At 41.1% G+C, this 20,368-nt stretch overlaps 2 protein-coding genes across 2 annotated transcripts in view; both read left to right on the top strand.

Annotated features, from left to right (window-relative positions):
• Positions 1-164: 164 nt before the first annotated feature.
• Positions 165-11,695, top strand: FXN (frataxin). Its single transcript, XM_041399100.1, has 6 exons — positions 165-204; positions 2,071-2,633; positions 3,721-3,803; positions 5,134-5,254; positions 8,561-8,658; positions 11,397-11,695. The coding sequence occupies exons 1-6, from the start codon at positions 165-167 to the stop codon at positions 11,548-11,550; spliced, it is 1,059 nt and encodes a 352-aa protein (XP_041255034.1). The 3' UTR covers positions 11,551-11,695.
• Positions 11,696-16,567: 4,872 nt separating this feature from the next.
• Positions 16,568-20,368, top strand: part of TJP2 (tight junction protein 2) — a 63,668-nt gene continuing 59,867 nt past the window's right edge. The window contains exon 1 of the mRNA XM_041399087.1: positions 16,568-17,200. The gene's annotated coding sequence lies outside the window, so the exon portion shown is untranslated. The remainder of the gene's footprint in view (positions 17,201-20,368) is intronic.

Below are 20,368 nucleotides of genomic sequence, written 5' to 3'. Positions count from 1 at the left end.
TTATACAACTCAACGGTATTTCCCAAACCCTTCCACTAGACAGTGACACAAGAGCAATCAGTAGCACACTCCCCCTGTTCTTCATAGAAGCCATTGCTGAAACATTTAATATTTACTTAAAGTAAAAAAATCTATCAGCTCTTCCCAGACTGAATGTGTGGGGCATGACCCTTCAGTGCTTCTGCATCTGGAACTCCTTCACAGGTATTTTATGCCAGCATTAAAATACTGATCCCAGTATTAATTAATTGTTCCTGTTGTTCTAAGGGACAGGAATCAAGACGAAAAAACATTAAGAAACCATTGTTAAAATTGCTAATCCCTAATTTGAGCCCTTTAGAAATTGTGTGACTGATCCTTGCTTGGTAATAGCATCTTGTAAAATTTACTACCTTCAACTTCATATTTGAAGTAACTGTTGTTACATTTATAAAAATTTGGTATGTGAAATTGCTAGTACTAGAGAAAATATTTAATCTACAAGAATTAATTGATTTGTCATTAACTTCAAAATACAAAATGAACATTTCCGGTTGAGAGTTGTGTATGACTTGGATGACTAGAGAAAAATCACTGTGAAATTAGTTGGATAATATAAAAAAAATCTGAGGTTCTTTTCATAGGAGAGGCAAGCTATAAAAATAAGCACCATCTTTAAATAGATTAAGTACTACATAAAAGAACAGGTATTCTTCCTTTCTTCTAGCTGTTTTCCCCCTTAACTACCAAGGTATGAAAAATCAGCCACTTGCTTTACCAATGATTTCTGTGGTCTGATACAAGTTATTTGTTTCTACAAGGCTTATCTCGGTCTGTAAAAGCTTCTCCCAGCAGGGCTAAGAATGGGTTGTTTCCTCAAGGAAGTAAAGAGCATCTTAAATCTGCTTGATGTATTAAAACCTCCCGCACAAAATACAACAAGAACACAAACTAAGAAGAACACTGGTAACAAAGAAACACACAGGAGTCTGTTGAAAACGGACAAGAAGCTGGCTGTTAGATAACGGTTTGATACAAACAGCTTTTAGGTAAAACAGACTTCATCATTTCAGTTGAAATTTGCGCAAGCGGCTTGTTTGAGCTTTTTCAACTTGTGTAAAGTAAAATAATTTTGGCTTATAGAAAAATATTACAAAATTACAGATCTTGGTGAGAAACTTAATAACTTATTCCCTAATGCAGTGGAGTATCACAGAATCAATAGAACAGCTTGGATTGGAAGGGACCTTTCAAGGTCACCTACTCTAACCCGTCTGCCATGAGCAAGGACATCTTCAACTAGATCAGGTGGCTCAGAGCAACTAGCTGCTTGCTGCAATTAAGAGTTTTTGAAATATAAATATGCATCACACAGTATGCATTTTCATGCTTAAGCAGTAAGCTTCTGAAGCTTTTTGTCCTGTCCTGTGGAAGGCTCTGAAGCAAAAGTTGTCTGTGTTCCCACAGAAACTGTGTGGGTTTTTAAAAAAAACTTTATAGAAATTATTTCTTACCTCTCTACTTGGCAAACCTAGTTTATGTCTTTCAGTTTAAGTAACAATATGACACGTCTGACTGAGAATCTGCATCTTCACACACTGCTGATAGTATGGCATCACCAGCACTTATGTAACTTAGTGGAAAATGTCAGGTGTGATAAATTATGTGTTTTATTTTACTGGCTCAGGGAAACATTTTACTTGCAGGACGTAGATCAGAATATTCCTGTCACCCAAAATAGTCCTCGACCGGGTCCCTGCGTGAATGCTTGGTGCGTAGTGTGGCTTCTAACTGTTATTTTTCCCAGGCGCCAGCTCCGTGTATATCTCCTCAGCGAGGCCGCTCTGCCTGAGCGGGTGCGGGCAGACACTCGCCCGCAGCGGTCACTGCCCGCGCCGAGAGCAGCGCCGCGCTGAAGGCGCTCGGCGCGGGCAGCCGCCTTGAATGGCCGCCGAGCTCCTTGTCTCTGGGATACGTCGGGGTCGAGATCTCGCCGACGGGAGCCTGAGCAGCACACCGGGCCCAGCACTCGTTTCCTAGGGACAGCCGTGCCAGGCCGTGCTACAGGCGGGGGGAGGAGGCCGAGATAAGGCTGGCGGGGAAACCGCCGCCGCCTCGGAAGCCTCGGCGGGCGGACAGACCGTGCTCGGCTCCGATACACCTGTGCAGTCTCGGAAGCAAAGCACTTGGATTTGATTTATCCTGGCGCTGCTGAGGCTGGAGCCAGCAGTGGCTGGGAAGAAGACAAGACCCGCACGTTCTCCCTCAGCTCGGCTCGGCTCTGCCGCGCGGTCGAACGAGCCCTCAAGGCCCGCCCCGCGCGGCCCCCGCGCTCTCCTCGCGCCGCCGCGGGGGGGCGCGAGCGCCGGCTGGGGCGGCGGGAGGGGAGGGAGGGAAGGAGGGAAGGGCGGCGGGCGAGGATTCCCGAGGTGGCTGCCGGCTCTGAGCAGGTCTGTGTCAGCCTGCGGCAGCCGGCGCCACCGCCGGGCCTCCTCGCAAGCCGGCCGGCAGCGTCCTCCCTCCTTCCCTCTCTCCCGCCTGCCTTCTCCTTTCTCGTTCTCTCCGTGCCTCGGGAGCTGGCGCACACCGCGGCTGGTGCATTCGACTGCTGCCCCTCTGCAGGCGCAGAAGCGGTGCTGGCCGCCCTCAACCGGGTGAGGTACGCGGAGGCAGGTGCTGGCTGCGTGCTGGCACCGCTGTTGGCAGCCTCCAGTCACAAACGGAATATGGGTACACATTGATGGAATTAGAGCCTCTCAGCCTGGACAGAGCGTGAACGTGCTCGTGGTGTTGTAGCTTTTCATTCTAAGCGTGTATAAAATGCTGTAGGGTAAGGGGTTCGGTCAAACATATAGGCAGCGTGGTGTATTTTGTCGGCCTGTACCGTTGTGCCGCCCTTCTCTCCTTTTTGCCTGTGTCGCGGTTTTGGACTAGCAGGCAGCTCACTGGCAATACCTACGGATAGGTGGTACTCCGCATGGAGAGAGATCGGCCTGTGTTTTGCTCTTCCGTGCTTGAAGAGAGGCTGACATAGCTCCTTTGCAAATGTCACTTGCTTTTCAACTCCGTCTGAAGTTTTCAGAACCTTGCATGAGTACACAGAAAGCAATCATGAATGCTGTTCTGCCATTAAACCGAAAGGTCAGCGCCAGTTAGGAAGAAAACTAAAATCATGCCATGTTCCTCTCCTGCTGGATAACATGAATACTTCTGCTACTGTGTTTGGTCTGGGGATACAGCTTTTCCGTAATTTAGAAATCTGGAATCTGAAAGTGTTTTTTGGCCCTTTGTACATAAGGAAGATTCAGGGTTTGTGTTTGTTTCAGCTTAATACGTTCCTGACTTCAGTTGGTAGTGCAGCATTTGAGTAGTGGATACTTAGGAAACTCTGAGCCTAAGCCATTTAATAGTCTGAAGCCGCTCAGTAATTCTGTGGTAAAGCAATAGAAAAGTTAGAATAGTTCTCCTTTCCTAATTCATTCTTCTGTGAATGAGGGGGTGTGGGGCTTTATTCCATTAGCTTGCATAATGAAGACAACGATAATTCTAGATTGCTTCAATTATACAAAGAGTAAAGCTGCATAACTCCTTCCGTATTAGCCCTGCGATATAGAATATGAACATTTTCCATGAGGATGGAAAGGACTTAAAGGAGCTGTTTAATTTATATGATAAGTATGTAGTTTGTAATTCATTACGTTTTAATTTTAATTCCATTTTGTTTCTGCTTACTTTAAACAGCAATTACAATATTCTTCAGATGTGAAGAGCAGGACTGCTTGGTTCATGAATTTGAGAAATGCAGGAACTCTGAGTGACACAAGGTAAAAATACATTTTGAGATATTCATATGAAAATAGAGTTTAGAATAATAAAGTTTAGAAAATAAAGTTTAGAATAACTTGTATACATACTAATACTACCAAACTAATATAATGTTGATGTGATGTAAAGAACAACTAAGTTTCAGCTAAAAGCATTTTGTGTGTATTTGCAAAGTTGCTTAGCAGATAACTTGTGTACCTAAATGCAGGTGTCTAGCACCATTTCACGCGTGCCAGAGGATGTGAAATTTCTGCTTGTTCTGAGAGAACGTGACACAGCAACGGTTGGAGCTGTGCAGCTTCTGATGCAGCAGCTGGGGACACAGTAAAGGATTGTGGCAGATGTCTGAAATGGCTCTTGCCTTTAAGTGCCTGAAGTGGACCCTGAGCCTGTACATGAATCCTGCCTGATCCAAAGGCTTTCTGTTCTCCATGGCCCAAGGCATTTTGTGGTGTCCCTCATATAAGTGACATAGAACATATTTCAGTAACTGGATAAGAAACTTTTTTAAAAGTTTCTATTACCAGCTGATATATATTCAACCCATAGTAACTGTTTCATTGCTATAAGCATTAGCAAAAACTGAGATTATTTTCCTGAAGTGTTTGTTGGTAGGGAGACCCTTTTACGCACTGATAGAGATGGAACAGCTTACGTATTTTAATTACATTTGGTTAATTAAACTGTTCTACACTTGGTTCCACTAAAAAGAGAATTGGTCTCACAGGTGCTTTAAGCCTTATGTAATGGCCACAAGGGTGCTTTGAGACTCTGGAGTAGTCTGTAATTCATAAGTGTTAGTTCATAAGCACAGTTTAAATAACATCTAATTACCAGGTTTCATGGGTAATTCCAGTTGAGGAGGCAAATGCTGTGCATAAACATGTCATGTGATACTGACATTTCTAAACTGCGTATAGCTACAATAAGTTTTGTAGAGTCAAATGACATATATTTCTAAATGGGAGATGCTTTTGTCTCTATTTGCAGAGTTCAAAACTAAGCAAAATTTACACAAAGTCCTATTATGAAAATGCCTTGCTTTGAAATCTGATGCTGTTTACTAAATGTGGTTAGTATATCTAAGGAAGTGAGTACCTTTTCCCCAGTTAAAAGATCTCTAATAGCAACTAATTTTGAAATTTCACCTCCATTTATAAGGTGGCTTGTCAGTTACATCACCTTAAGAAAAATGAACTTCTTGTTTTATAAGATCATTTTATGGTTACAGTTTCATCCAAAGTTGTGGTCTTTGTATGTTTTTATTATTGGGAAAATGCTGTCTTCCATGCTTTTCCTCCTAATTATGGACTTCTCTGTCGTTTGTAGCTCTTTAGATGAGACAACCTATGAGAAGCTGGCTGAAGAAACACTGGACTCCTTAGCAGATTTCTTTGAGGACTTGGCAGATAAACCTTTTACCCCAGAAGATTATGATGTCTCTCTAGGGGTATGTTTTAAACATTATATTACCACAGTAATTATTGTAGGGGATTTTTTCATATTATTTGAAGGAGATTTTTAAATTAGTCACCTTAATGCTGACACTGAAAATACAATGAATTTTTACACCTTTATTGTATACTGGCTGAGGCAACAATTCTGGTGAAAAGTAACACATACCATTGTGTGATTTAGGGATTCAAAATTTTTAAAGTTTTCAAAATGTTTAGAGAAAAACATAATAGAGAATAATAAACGAGCACAAGAGGAGATGGAAACTGTTTTCTAATTTCACACTGATCTATAAATTTTCCTAAACAGGCACAGATATCTGGCATAGCAATCAGTTCCCTTCTGGTGTACTACATGGCATAGTGCGTCACATGTAACTGTTAGAGCAGTTTCTCTGGTTGCCGTGAGTACAGACAAGCAGCATTTGTATTGAGCAGGTAGTGTATGTTTGTCCTGGCTTTAGTGATGACAGCCTGCGGTGGAGAGAAGCAGCAGGAGAGTGCCATGTTTGGATAGGTGTTGCAGAAGTGAGATGGGAGTGTACACGGGGAGGGGGCTACTGTCACAGGAGACATTGGATGGCTGGAGCCTTCAGAAGTCAGTCGCTCAAATACAGGAGTGACAGACTTAGAACAAAAATGTCTGTGTTAATTGCATAGAGAATTTAGTAGTTTTTATATAATTTCAGTTCCTGAAGTAAGCTATGTGTTACAGCCCTAAACATGACTTGGAGAAGAGTGCTGTTTCTCCCTACTCTACTGTCTGCTACACAGGTTTTTCAATACCGCAGTTTTTTAAGGTCACATTACTATTGCTCCTTCTTTATGTCTTGCCACAACAAATTTGCTTTCTACTGGCACTGTCAGTTAAGGTTTTGTACTCCAGGATGTTGAATCTGATGGTTGGGTTTCACTGTGCAAAATACAAAACCAAATCAAAAGTCTGTAGTTTTTGGACGTCCTTATGTGTAGCTTTGTCATCATAATTTTCATTCTGTATTTCTAGGATATAAAATGACATATTGCCAGTAGCTTTCTGTTTAGCAAATACTACTTGTTGCTTTAATTAAGTATATAAATAATGTTGCAGCTAATTGCTTTTCTGGTAAAAGCATTGTTTAAACATTACTCTTCAGTATGTTTTAGGAAATCAGCACCTATTAACCTGATGTAACTATCCTAGTACAAAAATAAGCAATGGTTGAAATTTACCTTTTTAGTATTCCTAAACACTTCATTGTGTTAAGCTGATAAGTCATATTTTTTTTCTCCATCTGCTGTATGGTGGATTATGTTTGACATTGACTTGTGAAGCTCAAGAGGTAGTACTTTTACATCTTAATTTTTACCAATGGTCCTGTACTATATAGACAGGATGATGACAATTAATAATATGCTGTAATTTCTGTTGAAAGCAGAAGGTTAAACAGCCCAAGTTTTAATTCTAAACAAACCCTGTCAGTGCTGCAGGAAACCACAAGGTGGCGAATGTGATAAAGATCTGCTGTGCCTGTTGTAAATGTGATTGCTTTGAGCAATTTATATTTTCGTGCTCAGGAAAAAAAAAATCTCTTTAGAAGAATATTTTTGTTACCAGGAAGTAGCAAACATTCATCCGGTAGTACAAAACACATACAGCAATATTTCTTAAAATGTGCTAAAAGTATCTTGCAATTTAAGTTCTTTAAAAAATTCAAGTCGTATATTCTAGTATTTCAGAAGTACTGTAAAATGTATGAGAAAGTGTTTTCAACACAGCAGTAGAGGTTAACCTCTATTTACTTTGTAAGGATAGAGCAACAGTACTTTCTAATAGCTGACACGTGGTATAAATAATAGTGTAATTTTTTTGTTAACGCTTTGGAAACCTATGTACTTATAGTGTGTCTGTAGAAACATGTAGCATAACATCATGCTGAATATTTAGTATGGCATTACAAACCACATAGAAGAATGCTATATACAGAATCTGTATATCATTATGCAGGCCTAATCCTCCGTCCCGTTCTTATGCTGCTGTATCTCTAAAATTCCAAGACCATGAGATATGGAAAACTTGAAATTCTGACAGCCAGAGAGGTAGCTTGTTCTTGCACTTCTGTGCACTGTACTAATGTCCAATAGAAATAACTGGCAGGACAAACCTGATGGGACTTTTAACCAGAAGGCCCTTTTATTTTTATTGTTTTCATCACAGATATAAATACCTTAAGCACAGAAACAGCATGGAAACCAAGGTAAAAAATCAGATCCTGAGGATATTATTTTATGCCTAGTAATACTTGAGATATGTTCCCCTGAGTTACTTGGTAAGGGAAGGAGGCTTTGAGTTGCTGCTTGTGGTACAGAGTATGTTGGCAGGCAGTAGGTACTCATACCTGAAAGTATTTTTCCTCATAGTGAGTGTTTATACATAGCAAATAGCCCGGGCAATGACAGGTAGCTCTAGAAATATCTTCTGATTAAAGCATGAAAGGTATGATACCCTTAAAGAAGCTTTGTTGTGCTATAGGGCTTAAAGTATTTGAGATGCTGCAAACTAAATAAATTATTATCTGAATCATCACGTTACACTCTGTAGAAATATTTCCCTTTTTAATTAGTATCATTCAGATCAACTCCAGTCCAAATATTGTTGTTTTTTCCCTCTTAAAGTCAGAAGAGAAAATATTTTTCTCCATTACAAGAAACATGAATCATGTCAGTAAGAAATGTGAGCAAGAAAGAGAAAATAAATGTTCACCAGGATAATGGTCTAAAGGTGGCATAACCAAAGCAAAACCAGACTCATGAAAAACCAGAATAATGGGATTTAGAACTGGAACATTTTTTCAGATATGAATCAGAATTTATCAAGGAAAACTGAAGAAAAGTAAGGTAAAATTGCATGTTTCAGAAATCTGGCAGTGACACATAAAGCTTCTTGACTTTGAACCACACCAGTTCTACACTGTTCATTAGTATAGAAAAGTTTTTATTGGATGATGTTTTAATCATTGCAAAATGAATTGCAATGGTCTGGTCTTTTCAGGATGCCAGTCCAAGCTCAAGAGTATTATTTAAGTACGAACATTGTGAATGACACAAACACACTAAAAATCAAACTCTGGCCAGAAGTTTTAAAGTCTAGGTCAGACTCAAAGATATGCTAGGTGTAATGAGCATTCTCCTAACTATTATTGTCTGGGAGAAGGCTGAGAATCTGATACAGGTATGTAAGTTTCTGCCAATGCAGATGAAGTAACTGTTGTCAAAGTAACACGATACAAATTTTGTATTTCTCACTTTCTTTGTCTTTTAAGAGTGGAGTACTAACAGTTAAATTGGGTGGAGACATGGGAACATACGTAATCAATAAGCAAACACCAAACCGGCAGATTTGGCTGTCCTCACCCACTAGGTAAGTTAGTTACGTAATATCTGCAGACTGGGTGGAAACGTACTTTTATTTATAGCATGGCACGATCATGTAATATCTTTTTCATAAGTAACCCTTCTACTCTGCATAGTCTCAAAATGTGATGTAATCTAAATGTTAAATAATGGTTTGGTATAGGGTTTCGGGGCACGCTGCAGTATTACTGGCACACCTAAATTAATACAGGAAATATGTAAAAAAGAATTTTCATACATTGTTTCAGCCCAAAACCACTGCCTACAGGAATATAGCTTACTCATAGGAAATATAACCAGCAATGATTAAAAAGAAACAAACAAAGCTTCTGTTGGAAAAAGAGCGATGATGTCATCATCTAAACCTCTCTTTGTGTTTTAAACAGGGTGTCTCCTTCCCTTTTAAGCTTGTGGGATTTCCTGCTTTATATGTTTATGTATGCCCACACTGGTTGTTTTTGTCAAGCCTCTGCACTTCACAGGAGCCTGAGCTAGCTGCTTTCTCTGCCTTTCCTTTTGATGTATTTTGATCCATTTCAGGTTTTGTGGTTGGTTTCAGCAAGGAGGGCAGCCAGATAAGTGGGAAAATGCTGTAGCTGTCCCCCCTCAAAATCTGTATTCTTTGCCACTATCCCTGGAAAAGAACCCAGGGAGCTGATAAGTGTTAATGGTGAAGGAACTAGCTTATAACATTTTTGCGTCACTGAAACACAGTTTTCATATCTTTATAAAAACCAAGTTCAGATAATTCCTACCTGTTTAGCTCCAGGCGAGCTAAGACATACATGTGCCAGAATATAGAGTTGGAGGAAAAAAAAAAAAATTTTCCTTTTTATACTCCCTTAACTGGTATTAGATAAACAGTGGTATTTCCTGGAACATGGTGCTATGTGTTCTCTTATTTCCTAACTTCTGAAAGGCAACTCCAGCAAATACTGTATGATCTGAACTGTCATCTTTGTAACTGCAATATGGTGGGAATTGAAAGAAGGAAATGTTGCTGCCAGTAATTGCTTGCATTGACTGGTTTGGAGCATTTTTACACTAAACGTTGACCTGTAGTCTTATATCCCAAGGGAGACAAATTTGTCAAGATGTGGCACGTTTTTCTTGGAATTTTTTTTTTGGCCATCTGTTTGCTATTTAGTATGTGTACACCTGAGTGAAAACTTTACTTAGTTGACACTTATAAAAAAAGGGGCATGAGGGGATGCGTGCAACCTGCCAGCAGTGTGATTGCAGTAATTTAATGTAGCTCCTGACTGAAAAGACTTTTCAACCTTACAGAATATTAGCAATACCTTAATGCAATATTTTAATTCTTTTCTCTTATGGTTGAAACATATATGCAGACTTTCTATGAGAAATACACTTAATATATAATTAACTTGGTAGGGATTTAATAGAATTCACCGGATCTTTGCTTCAGCTGTTAATTTGGAAGTCACATTTGTCAGTCTTTTGGAGATTCATAGAACTATGAAGGTGTTTTTTATGTGCTAACCTTATCACTGATATTTACTGCATAACATTAAAAACCAGTTCAGATAATATACATATTTCTTTGTCATTGATTAAATGTCTGTCTTAACCTGATTTTCATGAATGACAGAATCCCATTCCATCGTTCTCTAGGTGCAGGAGAGTATAAACATAATCTTGTGCTGCAGAGGTGAAGTGAGAGAAGTGAGAAATACTTAGTAAAATAACTGGAGCACATAACACTGATTTAAGCAGCTACTACTTCTGATACAGACAGTGAGATTTCAGTGAAAGTGACTTGGATTTGTGCTTGCCTTTGTAACTTCTCACACACTGAGCAGTGGTTGGAAAGTTCTTCATTTGACTGTTGTGAGTAACTCAGGATAGTCAAGTTTCAGATCAGTGCTTATGCTTGTAGAGAGACAACCTGCAGATTGTTCTTATGTATGTACAGGATAGTCTGTTTTCTAGCAGACTTTGAGTGTTGACTGAGTTCCAAGGTATATGTCCTAAAAAATCAAGGGTTTCTCCATTTATCCCAGATGATAATTTAATTCCTTTCTGTTTTCTTTGCTCATCTAATGTTAACAGCAGTGAGTACCTTTCAGTCATTCTCCCACTTGACTTGTGGAAAACTGGGTGGATAGCAAGGTCCAGAGTAGAACCCAGGTGTTCAAGTTTCTTTCTTGATACTTAATGTAGGCCTGGAAAAACCAAGCCAGTTACAATATAATAGCACAAAAAGAGAAAAATAGCATTTTAGTTATAAATCTCCCACATGCCAATATATTTGCTTTCAGGGGCTAAATTATTTTGTTGCATCTAAAAGGAAATTATCTGTGCTTTGCTGTGCTTAGAATATTTGCAAGAACTAATCAGTGGCATTAATTCAGCATTATACAAATATCTGTTGTGATATTTGTGTGCAAGAAAATTATATCTGTGAGGGAATACTGGGATAAAGGAAGGAATTGTGGGGAAATCAGTGCCAAAAGCAGGAAGGGAAAGTGCTTGTCTCCCCTAGGAGTGACTGATGTATCTTGTCACCTTTCAGATATATCTGTTTGATGGCTCAGTAGTTCCTGACATATCAGGCCTTTTCTGCTCCACTTCCTCAGACTGCCCACCAGCCGTTCTCCATGCTGTCTGTTCGTTTTCCTGGGCACTCTGTGGCATACAGTATGCATACAGGCTTCCAGCAGGTCTCCTGAAATAATGTGTACTTACACAGAGTGTGATGTTCTGTTGTGTTTTTTTTTCTAGTGGGCCCAAGCGTTATGACTGGACTGGACGGAATTGGGTGTATTCTCATGACAGAGTGTCTCTTCATGAACTACTATCAAAAGAGTTTTCAACAGCTTTAAAAACTAAATTGGATTTGTCCACCTTAATATATTCTGGAAAAGAAGATACTTGATTGTGTTCTACCTCATGGAAGTTTAAAGACTTAACTTCACGCCAAGCTCTTTCTTAGGCTGAAGTACCTGAGCTTAATTCTGTTGTTTTTCTTGGCATCAATATATTGTGCAACAAAAATGAAAATAATATATTTTTTCTCCATTGCTCAGTCTTTGGATTTCTTTGTGCTCTTTGAATCTGTGCAGTACACATGGTTGAGGTCACCCACGTCTGTCACTTCATTTCTTGCTTTCTTCCTGCAGAAGTCATGAATTTTTGGTTTCTATAGACTTGTTTGCATGTAAGGACTGACCACCTGGTGACTTCTGACCAGCACACAAATGCTGAACTGTTCTTGGTGAAACATTCACCCAAAACAAGAAATGCCTGTCAGTTACATTGACATAAATTATGGTACTGTGAATGTATTGCCTCAAAATTTATGGCTATTGTAATACATCATAGTCACATTTAATATGTCATAGTGCATGTAATGACAGTTTTTTTTCTTAGTATTGCAGAACTTGCTATTCTCCAAATTCTAAATTGTAGTGTTTTTCACCTCAGAATTTTTTTTTTAGCTAAACTTAATTACTTAGACATTTTTGTGGCTCTGAGCATGATATGGAACTGGAAAAGCTAGTATGTGAAGCTGAAGCTGTACAGCAAGCAATATCTTGCAAACATTTAATTCTGTTGCTGTGCATTTCTCTTTCTCTACCTTTTTGTTCTTCAGAGATTAAAAACACTTTTTTTTTGAGCTGAGCAAAATTAAGTTCATAAACATTTGCACTAATTTTATTTTACTACATTTTTTCAGTGGTTTTAGATTGTCTTATCACCATGATACAGCAAGTCTCCCCCTGGTACTGTGCTGATGGAGAAATTTCTTAGAATCAAGTATTATTCTTAGCCTGATGAAGCTGTCTTCATTAGGCTTTTAAATATGTGAAGGAAATAAACTATATGCTCCAGATCTTACAACAGAAACATTTAAAAGAAATCATGAACAGCAATACTTCAGCAGTTGCACTGTTGTAATATTACAGCTTGCAGGTTTTAGCTGCCTTCCTATGGAAGGACCAAATTGTTGACTAATGCATGAGGGAAAAATTGTACCACAGTCTTGCGGATTTTATGAAAAGATGTTCAGTGCACAATATTTTTCTTTTTGGTTTCTCTGATGCTGTGGTTAGTTTGGCGTGATTCTCTAGCTAGCTTGACAGATAAGGATTGATTTTTGTCATTGAAAAACTAACTGTAAAGTGTTCTTGCCCAGTATTTGCATTTAGAGTACAAGCATTGTTACCTGCTATTTCTCACTACTAAACAGAGAGATGTTTCGATGGAAGTAACTCTTGGTTAATTGTTCATACTGTGTGTATGTTTTGCAATCAATATAAATTTCAGCTCTACTGAATGAGGTAAATACAATGACTCCCAGACCTCATGAATATAACAGTAAAGCATGTGTTTTCAAAAAAGTACAGGAAGGTAAAAATAGAATATGTTTTTGCTGTTCTGAATTTAGAAAAGCAGTGAAGATAACTTATAGCATATGGAAATAATGTATTTTTACGTAGTTACTTTTATAATACTTAGCTCAATCTCCTACAATTTTAGATAGTAATTTAAACAAGTTTGTGTAGAAGTTCATGACTTGATATTTGAATCAAGTATACCTAGTTATTCCTTTGCCTGACCATATGAAATTATTTTTTCCAATTGACTTCTCCAAAAATTATTTTTTTAAGTATTTGCATGCAGTATGACCACTGACATGCATCTGATTCATATCTGGAAGTTTCATTTTCCATTCCCTTACGTCTGGTAGAAATGTTTATACGAAAATAAAATTGCATGTGAAATTCTTAATTCATTATGTAAAGGTGTGATTCAAGAGTTTGATGATAAGGGTGAAGGCCACAGATATGTGCATACTTTTGAATTCTTTCTGTTTCTTAAAACACATCTTGGAAAGATTCTGTCCCAAGTGTGGCCAGTGGCCAATTGACATGAATTTTGTGAGAGCAGTTCAGCTTTCACAGTTTACATCTGTAACACTACTGCTATTTATGCAAACTATTTCCTGGGTTTAGGTATCTGAGTAACAAATGGATTTAATCTTTGCGAAGATAAATAGAGTCAGCAAGTTAGAATGAGTTTTATCTCGATGTGCAAAATGAATCATAGGACATGACTCATTTTTTGCTTTAATACTTGCATCAAATTCTGAGTAGGGGGCAAGGACTCCCATGAGCCATCACACTTGTACTATGGAGACACAGAACGATCTCTGATTTTAATGTCAGACTGCTTATTGCCCAAGACAAGTAACACTTCTGTACTGATTTTTTACTTCCGTAACTTGTGGAATTTTGTTGTATAGTTTCACACCTGACATCATGTCAATAGTTTCTTGCTTCACCTCTTCCAAAAGAAATAGCTGAAGGACAATCATTAAATATAGACTATGCACAGATAGTATTAATACGAACCACTCTGTTATGGGCAGTACTTTTTCCCACAATGCAGTTGCTCCATTGTTGGTGAAAGAGAACATGCAGAATATTTTGGAAGGATAAGTTGCCATTTCATGGCTTTACTGGCTGCCCAAGCTTAGCACATAAATTGGGATGTGTTGGGCTTTTTAGGTATACCAGAATTTTCACCAACTGTTAATCTCACCTAAAAGTTCCTGTCTGGTGTTTGTAAATTTTCTTTTCCACTTGTGGGTAATTTGTAAGAAAACGTTACCTCTTTGCGGATTGATCCATGTGATAAAATCATTACATCTTATTTCCTTAAAATTCCCAGTGTCTTTTGGCAACTTCAATAAATGGGATAAAGACCTGTCCTGAAGAGGAGGTACTAGAATAAAAGAAAGGGGATTTACAGGAAGGTTTGTGTTTATTTTAACTTCTGGTTAGTGGTTGAACTCCACGATTGTGCTAACCAGCTTTGTAATATGTGGAAGTCCTGGGAAGGAAGGCAGAGGTTTGCCAGAAAACCTGGAAGAACATTCAAAATTGTAAAGGAAGCATGGGAGGTGCAGAATCAAAGCCTATCAGGGAGAAATTAGCTTTGCCCAACTGCTAATGTCATTGGCAGGACAAGGAGAGATGTGGGGCAAACTGCTTCATGTGGCTCTTTAGAGAATGGTGTTTTAAATATATTCCATACCACTGTTTATAATTGTAACCAATCAAACATCTTCCAGTCCGTTTTACTATTGAGATTTTTTTAAATTCCTGTATAAAGATTTAAGTTGTGTGGAGTTACATCCATCTCTCTCCCAAACTGTCTTTTATGTAAATTGTACTGCTGGCAGTTGTAGAACAAAGACAGTATTCATGCTTTTTACCGAGGGAGGTGACCAGTGGAGATTGCTTTGCTGCTGATAGGATAAACAGAGCCATGAACAATTAAAGTATTCTAAACAGTTCCTGAACTGCAAACTTTTTTTTTTTTTTTTCAGTTTAGGTTAAGGAAAGACAGACAAGTTTAGATTAGAAAACAATAGATGTTTAAAATAAGACATATAATGTTGCTGCCCTCTCCAGTTTGCCAAATTGATTTAAAAATTGTTTGTGTTGTGGTAATTATGTAAAGTGATCAGTAACAGTGAATAATGTTGCAAGCATTGTTGCTTTCCAGATGTAGGCTCTTCTGCTAGCCATCAATGTTCTCTACTGTTGTTCTAAAACAAATCAGTTATATATTTAATGTGTCCATAGTGTTACTCAACAGCATTTTAGGAGCATTAACCAGACATCCTAAGGCCACTGTTACAAAAGATTTTGAGAACTAACAGATGAAGTTTTAAAACATTCATTAAGGAAAAAGAGGGAGAGCCTAGGGAGGGCCCAGTGTAGACCAAGTAATCTGACACATACCTGGAAGTAAAACTAAATTTCCATTTCTTGTGCCTTGATTCTGCCTGAAAGCAATATTGCATTATGTGCTGATCATAGAATTAGTCTGTAGGAGACTGAAAACACCAAGTTTATAAATTAGTCCTGAATTAGTCTTTTTTTTTTTTTTTTCACTGACTTGTGCTGTTGGGGCTTTTAGACTGAAATAGGTACTTGAAGGCTCATGCATGTTAATTATTAACAATAGCTAGAAGCAGGCTTTTTCATACAATATCTGAATGCAGTTTCATATTTGCTCTAATAAAATAGGTTCTTTCAGGGCCTCCTTCCAAAGTCCAGCCTCTTCATGAATACTCGTTTGCCTTCCTTATCTTACTTTCTGTATGCATGAACTGTACCTATTGAGGAAGAAATTTATCTGAATTAGAAATGCAGTGGAATCTAGTATATTTCTCACCTGAAAATAGCAACAAACCATAAACTTTAACTACTCTTTGTTCTGCAGGCCTGATAGGGTGGGAATGTGCTGTTTAATTTTAGAGGGGCTTGCAAGGGGTTTAACTGTCCACCAGATAAGACAGCAGATAAGGAATTCCTGGTGACATTTAGTGCTTTACAATGCAAAAGAAATATGACTCCAAAGAATCCTGCCAGGGCTGTTTGGCCTTGCCTTTCTCGTCTCAGCTGCAGGACAGCAGTGATGCCGAAAGCTGATACGTGTGGAATGCCAGCCTGGAGTGTTATTTCTCTCATGGTATGTTACAGTTTCGGGAACAGTGTTGGTGGACTTGCAGAGTGAGGCAGGGTGTTCCAGCCTGGAAATGGAGCTACTCTGCCTTCTGCTAATCCTGGGTATTTCAGCTGAGAGTGATAATGTGTACAGAGCTCTCTCGAGCAGTCAATAAAGCGGCCGCAGCAATTCTGTGATAAAGGGCAGGGAAAAGCAGATTGAGAGGCGTACGTGGAACACTGAGCTGTGGTGTTAAAGGCTGCCTCAGAGGTCTTCCCGTTAGAAAGGTTCAGATGGGCAATGATCCCAAGTTCCAAACAACACTGATGTAAACGGAAAACACACCCAAGCGCTGGGCTGGGTGACGGTGCGCCCTGCCAGCGGCGACAGGGCTCCGCCGCGCCCGTCCGTAGGTCCGCTCTGCTGCCTGGGCAGAGCCGGGGAGCAGACCGGGGGGGCAGAGCCGGGGTCCCCTGCCGGAGACGGGACGGGCAGAGAAAAGCCGGGGGGCGGGGCGGCCTCGCCGCGGTGACTCAGCGGCGCAGAGCACCGGGCTGCGACCGGTATTTCCTGTTCCCCTGCCGCCGCCGCCGCGGGTGTTGGTGTGTGCGGGCGTGGGCCGGGGTAGCCGGGCGAAGGCACCCCTGGACTGGAGGGGCGGCAGCCGCAGGTGGGGGCACGTCTAAAGAGGGGGCGCGCCGCCCGCCCCGTCCGGCCGCCACCGCCCCTCCCCTGCCGTCCCCTGCCCTCCCCATCCTTCCCCTCTCCTCTCCTCTCCTCCCCACCTGGGGGCGAGGCCGGCACCTGCGGCGAGAGCCCGCCCCGGCGTGGCCGCGCCGCCCCCGCCCGCGCCCCGCAGGAAATCGCCCGACTAGGCGGGAGCGGCCACAGCGGACCCGGACCCAGCCTCAGCCTCGTCCCCAGTCCCAGCCTCGGCCCCGCACTCGGATTCGACGCCCCAGTCGCTGCCCGCTCCGGGGCGGCGGGGCAGGGCAAGGCACAGTCCCAGCGCCGGGGCGTCTCTGGGACCTCTGCTCCCACTGTCGGACGCCCGCCGCGAGCAGGCGAGTATCCCCGCGGGATATCCCCGCCCCGAACCCGGCTCACCGCCGCTTCCCCCCCCCGGGCAGGTGCGGTGCCCACCGGCATCCCCTGTGCCCCGCGGCCGGTGCCTCCGCTCCCCGCCCCGGGGGCCGCGCTGCGGCCACGAGCTGCCCGGCTTCTTCTCGTTCCTTTGTGTGCTTTGGGTTTTATCGCCCTCTCGCCTGCGCTCCTCAGGCGCGCTTTGCCGCCTTTGTCCGCGGGAGTCGGACCCGCCGCACCCCCCGGGCCGGTGCCCCCGGGCCGGTGCCCCCGGGCCCGCCGCGCACCTGGGCGGCGCGAACAGCCGGGCTCGGCCGGGGATCGGCTTTTCTCTAACGGGATTAAGCGGCTCTCGGTGACTTTTTCCGTGATAAGTACTTTCCGGGAGAGCACGATACTACGTGGAAAGTAGGAGAGATGTCACCGGCGAGTCGGGGTGTTTGTTTACCCGGGTTATTCCCTGGGGGGGCGGGTCCCCCGGCCAGCCCACGCCCCCGCCGTCGGGGGCTTGGGCTGCCTTTGTTGCACAGAGAATTCCTGAAATCTTTATGTTGGCACATCCTGAGTGGATTCCAGCCGTGCCTTAGGCTTTGGCTAACTGGGTCAGGGGAAGTTTCAAGTTAACAGGGAACCGTGAAACAAAGGACAGGCAGTTCAGAAGACAAATGTTTTAACTGCCTGTTAAAGTGCCTTGGCACCGGCCGTGTTTGCGGTGCTGGAGCCCAGGTACATTAGATTTTCACCCTGGAGTGGCAAGATTGATCTACCAGTGGCATGCAGTTGCTTTAGCTGACAGCTCTGCCCTTACTTACCCCGTACTTGAAACCTGTTTGCATTTTTTTTCCAGCATGAGAAAGTACATGCTGTTTGAACATACTTATACAAGAGTCGTATAACAAATCAGAAAACTTTCATGTTTCACTGTTGCTTTCTTGTAGTTATTCACTTGAAACAGAGAGAATCTCTGAATTATCTGCTCCCTAGCTTCATTTCATAAAATTGTGTCGGTTTCCACAGCTAAGATGATTCTCGAGGGCTCTTGGCCCCACAGCTGTGCTCCAGCAGAGGCTGCAAATGACTGCTTTGTTTTAACCTTCGGAGGTAATTATCAAGGTCGCATCATTTGCAACACAATAGATTACCTTTTCTTTTGTTTTGCAAAATTTTAAAGGTTGAGAACTATGATTCACTTACGGTTTGGAAAATAAAAGAGAAACTAGTATGTGCAAAACTGCGTCTTTCATTTGTGGAGCATTTGTCATCTAAGGCTTTAACTGTCAGCTCTTTCAAATAGTGATACTTGCCAGAATCCAAGAAGTCCTTACCTGGCAAGAATGGCAGAACCTTTCAGGTACTGAAAGGCTAATGGAGAGATCACCAGGCTGCTTTTAGAAACTTAGAAAAATGTTTTTCATTCAGTAAGCATGTGTGCGCCGCTTAGACATGGTCAGTAAGATTTATACTTAGTAAAGCATTATTATGAGGGGTGTCTTAAGCCTTCTGCCGAAGTTTTCTGCATATATTTGATTTTTAGGTGAGTTTACTGTTATAATTGCTTCTGGACTCTTACATGTAAACATCTTAGGCCCTAAACATCGGTTTCGAGTAGCGGCAGTGACTTATCTGCTCTTTATAAAAAGATGACACTGTGGACTGGAGAACCTGTATCTAATTGTGTTTTGCTATTGCCCTGTATCACTGGCAGTAACTGCTGAGGTGCTCAGTGCCACTGCACTGGATTTTTGTGAGACTAAAGGCAAGTGTTGGGAATTATGCAGCAGAATTTGAGTGATCCCTACACTTTGCATGAACTGTAATCTAAATAGATCTCTTCAGAATGAAGCGTCAAAGTAATAGAATGTATGATACTTTTTTGATTGCTTAATCCCCCCTTTTCCTGGTTCCGTGTCCTCTAAGGACAACCAGGAAATCTTTCTTAGTGATTAAAACAATGTTTAGGTAGCTCTGTAGCTCACAAAATGGGATGTGCCGTACCTTTATAAAATCTATATGCTTAAAAGCATTAGAAAGCTCCTGGACCACAGTAATCCTCAAATGAGGAACGGCCTGCTATTCCAGGACTACTTAAAAGCCGCATTTAATTCAGAGCAAAAATCTGGGTGATAGCACTTGTGTGTGTGTTTTAATAGTTACCAATCTTGTCTTTCTCCAGAACTTCCTTGTAGGGTACAGGAAATCTCATGTTACAAGACTAGTCACTTTTAATTGTTGAAATAACAGTACTTACGTTCTCATGGATGGTGTAACTTTTGTCATACTCTGGCTGTATCAGTTTCATCCCATTGCAGTAGTCTTGGAATTGGTCACTCTAATGACAGGGGGAACAGAGCACATATTAGAACAGCTACAGGTTTGTGAGGTTAGAGATTTTCAAGTCTAGTTTATTTTCAAATAGGTATGAATTTCTAATTGCTGGGGAAAATTTATTTTTTTAAATTTGACAATTGATCTTTGGCATCAGCTGTGGATCTTAATGCCAGATTGCAGTGGATTTCTGTGAACTTTGGAAGACTTCCAAAAATGAGATAAGCTATTTATAAAACAAATATTTATGGCAGTAAGTGTATAGGGCATAATTTTGTCTTCTAATAGATGAGTCTTACCATAGTGAAGAATGTTTGCAAATGCGGTGCTACCTACAAAGATTGGAGCAGTGACATGGGGAGGACTGGTTTTGCATGACTGTGCTGGCATACACGCACCAGTGCACGTCATCTTCCAGAGTCAAAGGTTCAGTCTCGGTCCCATGACCAAGTGATCTAAATGCATTGAGAACTTACATCATCAAAACAGAGCTGTTCAACCATGGGACGCTTTTCTCAATTTTCTAATCCTATCCTCTTCCTCTGAAAGACCAGCACTAATGCTGGATACCTATGTCTGCTCCCTTGAAAACTTTGCTTACTGCTTGTTCTCAGAGTCTTTGAAGCCTTCTGTTGCTCTTTAATTGTCTTTTACCAGTCCTTGGGTCATCCTGGTCCTACTTCAGAAAGTAATTTTTTTTTTTGGAATTGGAAAATTATGATTTAGAACCTGCTGTAATTATGTGGGTATTTTTGTTTGTGGTTTGGGAGGGTTTTTTATTTGTTTATTATTTGTTTTTTTGTTTTTTTTCTTAGTTTAGGTTG

The sequence above is a fragment of the Onychostruthus taczanowskii genome, unplaced genomic scaffold, assembly GCF_017590055.1.
Source record: "Onychostruthus taczanowskii isolate IOZ18803 unplaced genomic scaffold, ASM1759005v1 scaffold154, whole genome shotgun sequence".
Taxonomy (NCBI): domain Eukaryota; kingdom Metazoa; phylum Chordata; class Aves; order Passeriformes; family Passeridae; genus Onychostruthus; species Onychostruthus taczanowskii.
The sequence above is the reverse complement of the archived record's forward strand: the minus strand, read 5'-3'. Positions and strand labels throughout refer to the sequence as shown.